Genomic DNA, 15,769 nt, shown 5'->3' on the forward strand with positions numbered 1-15,769 from the left:
AAGCATCATAAACACCACCGTGCTGTCGGTAATATTCTCCACTAGCCTCCGAAACGAAATTAATAAAACACTTTTTGCCACTGAAAGCGCTCATTTCAAACTAAAGTAAAAACCGACGACTGAAGCGCCAGCTACACATCAGCGGTTCAGGGCGAAAACAGGAACCGATCCTGGATCGGGGCTTGGAACGTGACGCAACTTTGCGTTAAACGTCATCAATACGCGACGCCGAATTTCGGCGACGCAGAGCCATGGAGCCGGATCTCAATCTAGTGAAGGTACACTGTTTGTTTACTGTGTTCCTCCGCTACGCTACAATGCATTACCTACACACGCAAACATTATCAGTTAAATAGTTTAATCTATATGCACATTTTCATAGCTCAGAGAAAGCCAGTGTGTTTTGTTCATGTTGTCTGAAAAAATTGTGGCTGTGTTTGTTTTGCTCATCTACTACCTCATCATTTTTGTAATATAAATAACTTAAGTGACCAAATATATATCAAAACAAGTGCCAAAATGCACGTCGTGTCATTTAATTTATATATTTATACATATATAAATGTGTGGCAAAGACTAAGAGGGACATGGAATAAAAACAGAAGTAAAGACTTGCAGCCTGGTGGTTGTTGGTTCACATCCCCTCCTTGTCTATAGTACTTTTGAAGGAGGCGCTTACTTTGAATTACTTCTATCTAATTACTTCTAATCCCCAGCTGTGTAAATGATGCTTTAATCATCAAGCTCAGGAACTGCTTTTCCTGAGTGGGGTGGCGGTGAGCCGGAGCCTATCCCACAGACATCGGGTGCAAGGCTGAATGGGTGGGGGACACAACCTGGATAGGATGCCAGTCCATCGCAGGGCATGATACTTTAATATAATATCATAATTAATTGTTTGATTAAAGAAGAATTCCCAAAATTTACTACAGAAAAAAACCCTCTAAATGTACAAATTCATTTTCATACCTGCAGTCTATCCCTGTTGGCAATATAGTGTTATATAACATTTATTTATTTAGCAGGCACTTTTCTCCAAAGTGACTTCCGGTGAATACTATGTAATGTCATCAGTCCATACGCCTTATTCACCGCGGTGACTTACACTGCTCGATACACTACTCACTCATCCATACCTCAGTGGAACACACACACTATGGGGGAACCTGAACAGCATGTCTTTGGAGTGTGGGAGGAAACCAGAGCACCCAAAGACTTACACTGCTAGATACACTGCTTACATTGAGTCACTCATCCATACATCAGTGAAACACTCTCTCTGTCTCACACACACTATGGTGAACCTGAACAACATGTCTTGGGAGTGTGGGAGGAAACCAGAGCACCTGGCAGAAACCAACGCAGACACGGGGAGAACATGCAAACTCCACACAGACTGAGCAGGGATCAAACCCACGTCCTTTCGCACCACCCAGCCGCTGTGAGACAGCAGCGCTACTCACTGTGCCGCCGTGCCACCTATTGTTATACTTTCACAATAGTAATTTTTCATTTTTCATTGTAAAATGAATGACTGAAACACAGTTTTATTATTATTTGTCATTATTCATTATAACTGGTGAAAATGTGCCGGTGAGGTTGACACCAAAACCGTAACATTTCACTCACAATTGATGCTGTTAATTTTTTGGCTTATATTTATCTTTTGACTTGGAGAAATTTGAGTGGATTTATTTTCTAGAGGAGTTACTTTCTCTCCTCTGTCCCTGCAGTAACAACGAAAGGCTTCACACATCACCGTGACCCTGAATCCCCGTTCAGTGCTGACCTTCACGCAAGGCCGCCCCCCTTGCATCCCGGTGCCCCGAAGCCCTCGGTGTTGCATTTCCAGCCCTTAGCAGAAGTGCTGATTTCAAAGCTCACCATCCTTTGAGTCACCTTTGCAGATGACTAAGCGTTCATCTTGTTTCATTTGCTAACATTCCCACAGTGCTGCGGGACGCAACGCAGATGTTTCCTGCAGGTTTCTGTAGGTCCGCTGCTGTTTGGCATTGGAGCACTTATTTATTTTATTTATTTAAAGGTAAAGATTAGATGAGGTGATGGAAAAACTCTTAATGCTCTGCAATGTATGTGGCCGCAAGTAATTTAATATGACAGACAGCTTTTGGCCACAAATTGCATTATTAATATGCTGAGCTGACACTCCTGTCCAGGGTGAGTTATGTAGCCTTAAAATTGAAATGTTGTGCACAACTAGATGCTACCTGATACAGCCCATGAAGAGCTTTGCTTAAGGGTGCAGTTCACCAGCAGTCGCCCTTCAGCGATATGAAGACAGATTGTTGTCTTCAGATGTTGCATTTGAGGGTGAAATAGAGTTATACGTAGAAGGGCACAGTGGCACAGCGGGCAGAGCTCTGGTTTCCTCCGAAAGGCGTGCGTTTCAGGTGAATGAGGGGATCTAAATGACTTCCAGGGCGTGCGTGTCTGAATGAACGAGGGGGCTGTCGCCCTCGGATGGGCTGCCATTCTGCCCAGGGTGTACCCTGATTCATACCCTATACTACTGGGATCGGCTCTGGTCCACCAGCAGCCTTGCGTCGGATTCGCGGTTACTGACAATGGATGGAGTGAGAAACGTAAGTCCAGATTCCTAACGTGCACAGTGTCTTCCAGGTGCACGGGGGAGGCGGGTACGACTCAGATTTTAGCGACGATGACAATCTGGAGGGAACGTCCCAGCTTGGAGATAAAAGGTGGGTCACGAAGCCCCCGACGTCGGCGGACGTCTCACGGCAGTTTCTCGTTCGCATGTATGTCGAGTCACGTTTGAACATCTAACGAAAAAACAATGAAAGCGAAGGGTGACGGAAGGAGAGCGGCACACAGAACCCTGCTGGATCGCTGGAGAGAATCCAGGTTGTTTGTCTCACTCGCAACGTCCTGCTTTTCCTCTGCTTCCCAGGGAGATGTGTTGATTCTAGCGCCGTCTGGCTCCGTCTGACTCCGTCTGACTCCGTCTGACTCATCCTCCATGATTAATACCATCTCCTTACTCAACACAATAGTCCTGGGGAGCTGTGATTTGTTACAGAGCAGCAGTTGTAGCAAAAGAAGAAGGGAGATGGAAAGCCACCTGACCCCTGAGCTCCTAAAGAGGACGCCACAGCCGGTTATGAGCACAGGTTCATAACTCGGTCGTCTTTGCTCTGACAAGTCCATACTTTATACCACCTTACCAGGGCCTTACTGCTATAGCAGAGTTACACCAAAGTATTGTCCACTGCTCCCTCACACCACTACTTTAATAACATGGGCTCTTCAGTGCCTCGTTCGCTGTTTAGGGTTCCGTGATGGAGTTCCATCTCGGTGAACTGTGGGAACGTCGATGTGGGCTGCGCTTTGGAAAAGTGCTCCTGTGATGGGTGTTTCCACTGTGTTTGTGTGTGTGTGTGCGCGTGCGTGCCCACTGTACAACAGGAGACGCGAAGATGACCTGCTGGAGAAGCCCTTTCAGAGAGGGAAGCACCCCAAGGTGGCTCACAGGAATGTTGCTGCAGAAGAGTGGGACAGGTACGAGTGTCCAGCCCCTATGAGAGCCACTGCCGCACCATCTGCAGTGTGTGACCTTCTGTTTTTTTTTTCCCTCTCTCTCAATTTGACAGGGAGGAAGCCAGGAACAGGCGCCATCACCTCATTTCAATGAATGCTGTATCCTTCCTCTTCAGAGACAGGGAGATTCCCCCCCCTCTGCGCGGTGCTATTATTATTTTATCCTCCACATCTGGTGCAAAATCTGCATAGCTGCGTTTGTGGGAAATTGCGATGAGGCTGCGGTTTTTTTTACTTTCCCCAGCAGGGAGGAAGAGCTACTGCAAAAATACCATGATAAGCTCTTTAAAGAGTACTGGCTAGCAGAGCATGAGAAATGTAGAGGACTTGGTGAAGGTCAGTGAGAAGGTGGTGAGAAATTGGAGCTGGAGTCGGCACTGCATTCTAGAAAAGGGCAGCAGGTGGCGTAGTGGTTAGAAATATTGTGAAATGCGCTTTGGATTGTCGCGAAGTGTACGTCATTTGGGCGGGAAACATCTGCAAGAAGAATAAATGTAAATGGTGGGAGGTGGGTGGGGCGTCCCTGTAGTTCTTCGTTGTTTTTCTGGAAACCGTTTGTCCACATCACTCAGAAGCTACCGCTGAACGTACCTGCTGCTGTCGTCCAGTTTCCCTTCATAAAGCAAACTCCAGTTTGAGCGGCACAAGAAGTTTGTCAGTGACTACATATTGTACTATGGCGGCAAGCTGCAGGATTTCAGACGCTCTACGTAAGTTTACCGACATCGGGGCTTGGGCTTCACGAGCGATGGGGCGTCAGCGTGGAACAAGTGGCATCGTTCTCACCTTTAGCCAGACTGCGTGCGAATGTTTGCACGGGATGTGAACCTCAAAGGAACTGTGATTTTTTTTTTTTCTTTTTTTCCTTCCTTTCACGGTTCATTATATGAGCAAGAACCCAATTAAAAAGATAAAAGTCAGTATTTTAACAGCTTTTGCCTGCTTGCTCTCAGAAGGGCAGATTGGTGCTACAAATGGACATTTTTAGTTAATTATTTTTTAGAAGGCGCAGCAGGGACACTAGTTGTTAGAGGCCTCTCCTTGCAGTCAAAGGACCTGGGTTCGAATCACCAGTCTTATTACAGTACCCTGAGCAATGTGCTTATTGTCCAAATTAATACTGTAAAAATACTCAAATGTAAATGGCTAAATAAATGTAAATAGAAAAATAAGGCAGCTGATTTCCAAAAGAAGTTTACACCTGTCAGGAATCACATTTCTTTATTTTAGCAGCATTGGCGCAGTGCTGCACGTTACAATTAATTAATTTCTCATCTGTCTGCATTTAGATTGTTCTCATAATTACTAAATAAAGGTGAAGGGGACTCAAGCTAATACACAAACGGTCCAGTATGAGAGTGTTTTATGCTCTGTGCTCATATTTGTGATTAGAGTGAAATAATTTATTAGGAAAAAGTGATTCATCACTCAGTTTGTTTACACTCCTCACCTGAATCACACTAGAGAGTAATTTATAACAGAGATGGTGGGTGAAAAGTCCATCTGAGGTGTGTGTGTGTGTGTGTGTGTGTTTTTCAGGGCCAGTGACAAAACAGACTTTGACGTGGTGAAGAACAACCACCGATTCCTGTGGAGGGACGAGGACCAAGAGGATATGACATGGTAAATCGGAGCTGCACGTCCCCCAGCTGCACTTGGCAGGAACACCCACCTGCTTTGGCCGTGTCTCCTACTTCATCTTAGCGGCGCATTTGTCAAGGAGCTGCTTACAGCGCAATACGTCCGTACTGCAGTCCATTACGCCGGTGATGGTGAAATGGGGTTTCATTCGCCGGGAAGCTCCGGCGCTCTGTTTTCCCTCTATGTCAGCCTTTATCAAATAAACTGAAGGCTCTGTTTCAAATAGCTTCTCCGTTTGGAAAATATTCCCAGCCTTTGTGTCCTGGGACAGTCACAATATGACAGTGTTCATTTTTAAGACTATACATTGAAAATAACATCAAGAATGATATTTTGTGTTTTTTTAAATGCTGATATTTATCGTAAAAATCTATAACCTGCCTATCCCCTTATTTATAATTTATGTAACTGATACAGTAGTATTTCTTGTTTGTTAAGCTGTTTGGCTTTAAAGGCCCTCCATTAAATAAGGAATATTATTTTTGAATAAACGTCTGCTTCAAAATCTGCATAGTTGTTTTGATTAATTAAATGAAACTGCTGTTTTTTTTTTTTTATATTCCCCACTAGGGAGAAGGAGCTAGCAAAAAAATACTACGATAAGCTCTTCAAAGAGTATTGTATAGCAGACCTCAGCAGATACAAGGAAAATAAGGTAAATAAGGCATTAAATGGTCTTTTTTGAGCCACTAAAGCCCCAAGAGATTTTTTTTTTAAAAAGAATCCTTTATAATTTCCCAATCATCAGTGCACCTTTTACAGTTTTTGTCTAATGATACCTTTGTTCCGGACTTTGTGCAGTACTACACCAGTTTATTAAGGACGGTTTATGCTGAAAAGCAGCAGCCAAGGGCTTTTTGTGTTTTACGCTGTTTACCATATTCCATCCAACTACTGACTCATTGTTAATTAAAACATTTATTAATATTTAACAACTGCCTTTTTCTTTTTAATGTGATATTTATTTACTGGTTTTATTTCAGTTTGGCTTCCGCTGGCGGATTGAAAATGAAGTCGTCTCTGGAAAAGGTACGGCTGATGTTTTTTATTTGTTTCCTCTCTTTAAAAGCATATGTACTAAAATTGATATGCTTGTTTCTAATACTTAATACATAAATCGTCTCATATCTTTAGGAGAATATACCGTATTATGGGCAAAATTGCCCATCGTGGTTCATCAGTCTGTGGCTGTTCTCAAAGAAAAAACAGTAATGTATAAAAATCTGTGCAGTATAGTAGTGTAAAATGTAAGTAATTTAAAATCCATAACAGTGCAAATGCACAGCAGGGCCATAATAATAATGCTGTAATGAGTATGTGAGCCGCTAGGGGGCAATATTGGTCTGGATTCAAGTGCGCTTTTCGTTGCTCAGTCACTTAGTATTTATAGCAGTAAGCAGGTTATTATTACTTTTCTTACTAATATTGATTTAGCTCATTCTTTTTGTCCCAGATGATTTGTAAAGTTAATCAACTTTACTGGGACTTATTATAACTGTCGTTTCTTCGGTAACAGAATCAGTAGAGAATCTGAAAATATTATTTTATGATTGTTCATTCAGAAATATTCAGCTGTATAATAATAAATGTGCTTATGCATGCCTTTGTCCCTAGTGACTGACCTGAATGTTGTCCTGACATCTAAATCAGTTGATATTAAATAAAAGCAGTCTGACCTATGGAAAAAAGATGACTTTAACCTTATCCATCTGAACTGAATACTTTAAGTGTTCTAGTCTTTCTTGAAATAATGTTTCTTATACAGGACTGCCTAATGTCATGAAGGCTTTTGTCACGACAATTCCACGTTATGAGCAAATGAAATGTGCACAGTAAAATTCACATCATGAGCTGTCTACTCACATCTATGAGACATGCCTTGAATTGACAACAGACATTTAAAGTCAAAACGCTGTACGCACCACACAACGGAAGCGGACGGAATCCCACCCCCATGTGGGGCATGGTTTCTTAAATCAGAAACTGTGTGACTAAAAGTACAAAAAGCTGAAAAGGCAAAAGAAACATATATTCAAAGTGATACAAATGCAGGGAATGTTATCGAAGCACAATGTCATTAGGAATAACTTGTGATTTGATTTATATTTCAGGTTATACTTTACAGATAGTTCAGCAGAGAGCAGTTATGTGAATTAAGAGTCATTAAAGTAATTATGAGACTTGTCCGATTGGGTATTCTTATAGTAATAGTTTTTATTATTATTTTATTTATTCCATTTAAAAAGCAACTTTCATGTTGTGATTTACATTGAAGAAGAGGAAAGATAATTGGGTTACAGCCCTAAAATAGGTAACAATAAATATGAGCACATATGGGAAGCACAGTGTGAGGCAGGACACAACCTGGATGGGATGCTAGTCCATCACAGGGCAGTGACACGCGCTCATTCACTCACACACAGTAAGGATGACTTAGAGTCACCAGGTCACCCGAAATGCACCTCTTTGGACTGTGGGAGGAAACTCGAGTACATGAAAGGAAGCCACATAAACACAGGGTGAACAGCAAACTGAACACAGGCACAGTCACACAAATGTGCTACATTTAAAAAATTTTGAACATATAGGTCTTAAGCGTGGATTTAAAGGTGTCCGGTGCAGTTCTGGTGATGTTCGGATATTCTGGTGAAAAAACTGTTAAACCTTTTGAGGCTGAGCTATACATTATCTATTTTTCCTATTAAAATGAATGGTAAAAGAGTTTTTTTCTTTTAAATGTGAGGATTCTCTTTATAGGAAAACCTTCAGGCACAACTTGTTTTGCAAGGGAGGCCTGTATCAGCGTGATGATCATCGCACCTTTTGTGGCGCACACGATTCTTTTGATTACTCTGATGTCACGATCGTAGGTCATTGCCTGCTTTCTTCTACCCAAGTGACCGAGCGGGCAGTTTTTATGCAGGTTTTGATCGTGGAAATTTTTCAGTTTTGTTGTCAGTGTGGTATTGAAGCAGAGTGAATATATACGCAGTAAATTGTTCAACAGCGGAGAAGCTGCATGACATAAATTGTTATGTTTGCCTTCAGTTAGCTTTGTATTTATTTATTTCGGAGTGGACCTATGTTTTGCAGTAAATTCACCTGTTCGTCCATCCGTTATTAGTAATTGCTTGTCCAATACAAAGCAATGGACGAGCTAGTCCTGGAAACATACGGCGTGAAGTGGGATGCACCTTGGGAGGGACACCAGTCGATCAGAGGACAACCACACACACGCTCATTCACACACACATACACACAGATGGCTACTGAGAATCACCATTTCATCTGACACACATCTCTGGACTGTGGGAGGAAACCAGAGCACCTAGAGGCAATAAATTCGCTTGACCTGAATCCAGACTGAAGAAATATATGTCATTAAACCTGTCAGAACATGTGTTAGCTAGTCTGTGGAGCAGCACCGTAAACTGCTGGCAGTGTTTCCAGACTGAAATAAAGTCGAAGGCCCACGTTCACTAGTTGTCTCGTCTCCTAGAACATCTGGAAACACTAAATGGTGAATGTGGCCAAATTCTTCCCGGTAGCCAGCAGTGAAGTTCTGCTAGAGGAGCTACATGTTTTAAAGCCAGCTATTGTGCCTTTGGGCCCTGTGTGGAGGGCGGAGAACTGTTCGGCGAGGCTTGATACGGCACGGTGCAGTTTTACGAGCATGTTTTTATTGTAGCGGAAGAGGCCCTCGAGGTGTAGTTCATGTAGGTGTTCACTGAGCAGCTCACCAAGAGGCGTAGGATCGCTGTATTCCTGGTGAAAAAGATTAAGGGCCAGGGGATGCCCCACGGGATTAATTGAGAATAGTTGTGGGGCAGTGCCGCAACCTCCCCCATCCCCCCGGCCCACCCTGCAGCGAGCAGCTGCCGCCGTTCCTGGCTTTGCTCTGCACATCCTAATGCTCCCAAAGCCGCTGGCCAGCGAAAGTCCCTACGTTCCCACCCAGGTCGGCTTTGCCGCGGGGCACCTCCTCCTCTGAGCTCAGCGTCGACGTCCGCGTGCCATCTGCCGACCTGCATTTCCTCCTCCTCGCCTCCCAGATTAGTGAGGACATGTCCCCCCCCCCCCCCCCCCCGCACATGTGACGATGGGCCTCGTCCGCCACGAAGGCTTGGACGCCGATCAGAACTCTCACCTCCGTCCGCACCGTTAACTCCTTTGAGCGCCGTCGCCGGTGACATCACAAGTCCGTCGCTAACAAACGCTCCGTCGTTATGAGATCGAGGTTCATATTTCCGGCAATCGCATTCCACGCTGGAACATGAGGTCGCCAAAGGAAGCGAGGCCGTGCCTGTTCCGCACCCGCGGGGTCCCCGTCCTCGTAAGCCCGCGCTTGGCTTTTGGAATATCGAGAGTGCTGAGGGAATCCCTGCGGTTTTTCTTGGGTGTAATGAGATGATTTGATAAACGAACAGACTTAGAGGGTTTACTCTAACCTGTTACGTCGCTTAGCTAAGGGCTCTTCTTTTCGTCTAGTGGGACAGCAGCTGCGGCTTGGGGACGACGTGTGATCGCTAAGCGCTTAGGAAAACCCGAAGCTGAAGTACGTCAGCGGTGAGACAGGATAATTGGACGGTGTACGAAATCCACGTCTTCAAGCTGATGGGGACCATAAGCCAAGTAACCTTAGCTTTTCAAGATCACTCCGCATGTTAATGTCACGCCGCTTCCCTTTGGCATCGTGAGACAAATGTCAAACGGGGGAAACTGGAACCCCTCCAACGCTTTGCTCAATATTTAACAGAGAGCTCATCGGCTGGGCGTCTAATAAGCTGTTTTTGTTTTTAATTGATCTTTAAAGAAACACTTTTATCTGAAGCAGGTCGTAGAAGCTGCTCGAACCTCTGTTATTATCTGTCGCTTATAGACTGCAATTCGTAAAAAATGAAAGAAGGTTTACAAGATATACTGTATATTTATCGTTTCTTAATTTATTGTACACGTCCCTGCTTTGGTTTTGATTTTTTTCCATTCATTTTTTTTAATGCCTTTTATAAATTTAAGAATCTAAAGGAGAAGGAAATATGCTCTCGAGTTACTCACACAGACTGTTTAGTAACTAAAGATTGTAAATAAAAGAAGAATATTCTCCCAAATGATGGACCAATTGTGTAAACGCATATTTTTAAATCCCCTATACTACCTTGTGCGTGGCCTAAAAGTGCGGAGCAGAAAACAGGAGTTGGGGGCATTCTGTCCAAAAGTCACAGAAAGAACAGTTTGCAGCTTATTTTCTTTATAATTTGCGCGTAATTTGGCGGCATGTTGTTTAGACTAAGGTTAACAGTTAACCTGTATTAGATAATCTTTTCAAGGTTTGGAGGCCAATAGGGATGGGTTGGGAGTTCCCTTTGATGGTACTGGAATCAATGCCATGTCTCTTTGGTTTTTTCTGAAGCGTGATCATTAAATGACTGTGTTTTGAAGAGCGGGGCAGGCCTGGGCAGCGAGGGAGACGCGCGGACGGATTCTTCCTAAAAGCGCTCCAGCTCCCGTAAATCCCTCTCACTTTCGACCCCCAGTGAACCTCCTTCCTCTGTAGATTTGACTTGTGTTTCTAAACAATTCTGTCTGATGCAAGATAACATACATTAAGTTACCCAGCTCTGGTCATCTGATGAACCTGAGCTGTGGTCACCAGTCTTGTTTTTCCACATGAATCGGCACGTGTTGCCAGTGATGGAGGACCAGAACGGGGTCGGGCGTACGGGGTCTGAGCGTACATCGCCGCTCTGTTGCCGACCGCCCTCTGGCAAAACGAAACGGAGGTGACGATGAAGCAGGGCGTGCATATGAGGCCAGCAGGTATGGGAGGGACACGAGGACTCTCGCTCGGTATCCCGATGTGTGGGGGAAGCCCTGGCAGACGAGTCCTGCCTGTGACGCACTTCCACCCCCATCCTGCTCACCCTCACCCAAGCCTTGGCGATCAGGAGGATCCACCATTAAGCCTGCTGTAGTTAAACCCATCGACAGACGGGTGAAGGGTTAGTTAGGATTTAGAGTCAAGGGAGCGCTGGGCTACTGTTGCTCTGGGAACTCCCTCTGGGCTCCCCCGTCTACAGGCACTCGTGTAATTACCGAAAAGTGTAGAATATTTGTTCTGGTTTAGTATTTTTCTAATCCCTACTGCCAAGAGCCATTAAGAGAAAGTGTGATACGCGCCTATTCGCGCAAATGGAAAATGAGTTATTATGGGTTCTGCTCTATTCCCAAGAGACTCACTTTCCTTCCTGTCCCCCCGTTGAAAAAGAGCATAAAAAGTTCTTTTATTTCTCAGCAGCTACGGGTCGCGTTCGTTCCACGTGGGCCGTGTGCTTTGCGCTAATGGAGTCCATCTTACAGGCCAGTTCTTCTGTGGGAACAAGCGCTGTGACAAGCAGGAAGGTCTCAAGAGCTGGGAGGTGAACTTTGCGTACGTGGAGCATGGAGAGAAGAGGAACGCGTTGGTTAAACTGAGTAAGTCCCTTGTTGACTGTGGTCTCAGCTCATTTCCAGTAATCCTGGCTTTGATCTGAGCATGAAGCAAATCTTGTCAGTGTGGCTATTTACAAGTTTTATATACAGTATATATGTATGTTAAAAATATAAAATCTCATATATAAAGTATCAGTTAAAGGTGTTAGCAGGCCTGGGCAACTTGGGCAATACTACTATGGTAGAAGATAGGCAGAAGAGTGAAAGCACAACAACCCACAAGGGTCCTACATCTCTGGGAGCTGCTGCAGAAGAGCTGGGAAGACATGTCAACTAATGTCCTCATCAGACTTCTTAAGCGTATGCCTTGCGAACGAAAACTAGTCGGTCGAACTTTCGACTCGTACTGCAGATATTGTAGAAAGGGAAAGGCTGTTGGCTGGAGATGTACCAGGTAATGTGTTCAGTTTTAAGCCAAAGAAGGTAAATTCAAAAGTGGAAATACTAACCAAAAGAATTATAAGATCAAATTAAACTACGTCCAAAACCCGTGCGAAGAACATCTCCTTCCAGTCCCTCCCAGTGTTTTCTGACAAGCTGCCTCATTTAATGGGTCTGATAGTGCAAGTAAAGGCAGCTGGTCCTCGCTGCCTGAAAACGGGCTGAAGACAGGGGCCTGGTGAGAAAAAAAGACAAACTGAAATACTGTCATCAGCAACATTGCTCACTAAATGTACTTTCAGGACTTTGCCCTGAGTGTTCCTACAAACTCAACTTTCATCACAAGTAAGAATACCTTCCTTGACTTCATTTCCTTTATATTTTGATGATTTAACCACTTTAATTTACCTACTTTAATTTTTTGAGGTTTTTAAACATGTAGCTGTTTGTCCTTTTCAGGAGGAAGGAGATTAAAGTAAAGAAGCAAAGGAGAAGCGATGGAAAGAGAGAAGAGTCGGAGTCAAAAAGAGCCAAGACTTCCCACCGCAGAAAGAAGAAACGAAAGAGCAAAGGCACGATCCGCTTATGTCGGACCTTAAAGGCTGTGTCTGGCCATGTGTTCAAAATGTGCCCATTACAGCACGAGTTTAAGCGTACAAATGATCCATTTGTTTATGTCCATGATGCTTTTATGCAAAGCGACTGCCCGCATGTGCAGCTCAGCGGTACCTAAAATACAGGTTTCATACACACCTTGTCTAAAGTTAAAACCAAGAGGAGGTTAAACCCAATTCATTTAGTTGATGCCATTTTCAAAATTGTCAAAAGTGCACATCCCGAGCGGGGTCGCGGTGAGCCGGAGCCTATCCTGGAAACACAGGGCGCAAGGCCGAGGGGGCACACCCAGGACGGGGCATTTAGTTGATGCTTTTCTCTAAAGTGATTGGCAGCATTAAGCTACCTGCCGTTATTTACCCATTCACGCAGCTGGGTAATTTTAGCGGCGCAGTGTAGGTAAGTTCCTTGCTCAAGGGTACCGTGGCAGTAGGGATACGAACCTGCAAGCCTCAGATCCAAAGGCAAGAGTGCTCACCCTTGCGCTGTCAGCTGTTTCTTCTGAACTCTTTGCCTTCCCCAGATACGTGCACAATGTAAAAGAGCGGGAATGCCAGCAGTCACGTCCCAGTACGTTACATGTCTGTACAGAGCTGCTGTGTTTTATCGACATACCGCAGTGTCATAAACAACCCACTCTGTTTGGTCTGAAGTGGTGTTAAGATAAATTAATTTTCCTCCGAGGAGCATTTTGTCGGGGGGCGCGGTGGTGCAGTGGGTTGGACCGGGTCCTGCTCTCCGGTGGGTCTAGGGTTCAAGTCCTGCTCGGGGTGCCTTGTGACGGACTGGCATCCTGTCCCGGGTGTGTCCCCTCCGGCCCTACGCCTTGTGTTGCCGGGCTAGGCTCCGGCTCCCCGCGACCCCGTGTGGGTCAAGCGGTTTCAGATGATGTGTGTGTGTATTTTGTCACGTTCAAATCAATGTTTCTCACATATTAAAGTGCAGATTTTCGAGTTGTACAATTTACATATTGAATTGTGGGTTTTAAACCAAACTTTCCAAGGAGCTGAAGCCTTGGGTTTTATCTTGTGACATTCGTAAGACATTACTTCTGTATGTGGCAAATGCTCTGTGTATTTTTATGACTATTATTGTTATTGTTTTTGGCTTAGATGGGTGTTTATTGCAAAGCAACTTGCTGCTTTACTTGTTTATACAGATGAGTAGCGCAGTGGAGACATTTAGGTTAAGTACTTCCCTCAAGGGTACTGTAGCAGCTCCTTTACCAGCTTTTGGGCGGGCAGCTTGTCAGTCAGGTTGTCTTACCGTGATCACGATCTCTTTTATCTTTCTTTTGCTGGAGGCCTGTTTGAAATATCAGCTGCTGTTTGGGCGGCTTGAGCTGATTATATCTGTTGTGCCTTTTGCCTCAACAGAGCCCTCGTCTCCCAAAGGCACGGAGGATTCTGAAGGATCTGCCAAAGGTAAACAGCAGCAGTTACAAATGCTATTTTAATTGCTTTCGACATCCCCACAACATGTCTCATCAGGGTCCCTTTTGTATAAGAAAGAAAAGAAATGTCTACAAGAAATACAAAAAGACCTTATTTGAAATGACACCTTTTACTGAGGACATTAAGCTTCAGTATAGATAGAGTCTGTGGTGCTCCTGACCTGTAGCCTCCACTCAGTTTATTGCCACTACAGACGTTCCATACTTTTATTGGCTAAATTCATTTGTGGGCCATGTGGTCCAGGTCCCGAGTAGGGGAATGTCGTGGGTGATTAACCCTGACCTTCCAAACATAACATACTGGAGATCTTGGCACCGGTGATGAGCAGGAAAGGGCTTTCACTGGTATTCATCTACTGATACCTCTATGAACCCTGATGCAGAACAAAGTGAGGATGAGGAGGGACCGTCAGAGGCAGACCACTGGAAGGGTCCGGCACCCAGCGTGGACGAGAAGTCCAGGTGAGCATCATACGCACCTTTTGTTTCATTACGTGTCCTCTGGCCAGCTGGTCTTATTCAGAATGAAATACAGGCATTCGGAGGAAATGCACAGTGAGCGCCGGACAGTAACCTACATTGCTGAATTGGTGTTTTAGTGTATGCATCATGCGTACATGTTTCGGATTATGTAAGTAAGAGGCCAGGTTTTGAGTCCAAAGCTCAAAAGCACGTCATTTTTACATAATGTTTTCATTCAAACAAGTGAGCCATATGTAACTTGTTTCTCAATTCTTTTCATTTTAGGGAGGAGGAGTATGATGAATACTTTGAGGACATGTTCCTTTAGAAGACTTAGAAGGTGTGACGTTTTCCCAAAGACCTTTCATTCTGCTTTCGTTGTGGACTGTAACTCCATGGTGTTACTGAGTTCAGAATTGTCGCCGGGGGGAGAAGAATGTGGCATCGGAGTCCAAGTTTATTTGATTAAAATGTTTTTGTTGTTGTGCGGAGTGTTGTCGTTTTTTGGCATTCAACTCTTTGGGTGGGAAAACAGTCTCTCATCCTCTCCCACAGCCTGCAGAAACATGGAATTTCAGCTCCCAGTAAAAAAAAAATAAAAATAAAAAAGACTTCTATATGTTAACCAGAGAGTTGTCCTCACTTAAGCTCTTATGTAACTCTTAACCTGGGGGTGGATTATTCCACGATACTCTGAACTTTGGTGCCTGGCTTAGAATACTTCTTCCTCCCCTATGGACACACACACACAGAGCCAAGAATGACAGGAGCACATTATTAAACACATTATTAAACACATTAAAATGTGCTCAAACAAAAAACTGCAGCAGCGGTGTCCAATTTTCCACTGGGCCTTGGAAGATCTCCGGATCGCCAAGTACAACTTGTTCCATTCAGTTCGAGTCATTGCAGGATTTAATTCATGTTCCAGAGTAAAACGCATGTAGATTATGCATTAGTACGAAGCAAGGTCCTGTGGGGAATGCAGGGTGTGTTCGAATTGGGTCTATAAGCTTCACACGAATGTTCACGGTGAACTAAACAGGTCACAGCCATTCCTTCCCGAGAAGGAGAAGAACAGGCAGCTCTCTGTAACCCTTTTTTTAACCAACGGCACTAAATCAAGGTCGCTTGAGGCAATGAGTGTTTGCC

At 44.3% G+C, this 15,769-nt stretch overlaps 1 protein-coding gene across 1 annotated transcript; it reads left to right on the forward strand.

Moving 5' to 3' along the window:
* Window positions 1-216: 216 nt before the first annotated feature.
* Window positions 217-15,242, forward strand: fra10ac1 (FRA10A associated CGG repeat 1). Its single transcript, XM_018760816.2, has 14 exons — window positions 217-278; window positions 2,641-2,720; window positions 3,445-3,537; window positions 3,630-3,675; window positions 4,210-4,286; window positions 5,116-5,199; window positions 5,788-5,872; window positions 6,201-6,246; window positions 11,575-11,688; window positions 12,390-12,432; window positions 12,547-12,659; window positions 14,079-14,126; window positions 14,539-14,617; window positions 14,903-15,242. Exons 1-14 carry the CDS (start codon window positions 252-254, stop codon window positions 14,943-14,945), a joined length of 978 nt encoding a protein of 325 aa, XP_018616332.2. The 5' UTR covers window positions 217-251; the 3' UTR covers window positions 14,946-15,242.
* The last annotated feature ends 527 nt before the right edge of the window (window positions 15,243-15,769 follow it).

This window comes from Scleropages formosus, chromosome 24, assembly GCF_900964775.1.
Source record: "Scleropages formosus chromosome 24, fSclFor1.1, whole genome shotgun sequence".
Classification (NCBI taxonomy): Eukaryota; Metazoa; Chordata; class Actinopteri; order Osteoglossiformes; family Osteoglossidae; genus Scleropages; species Scleropages formosus.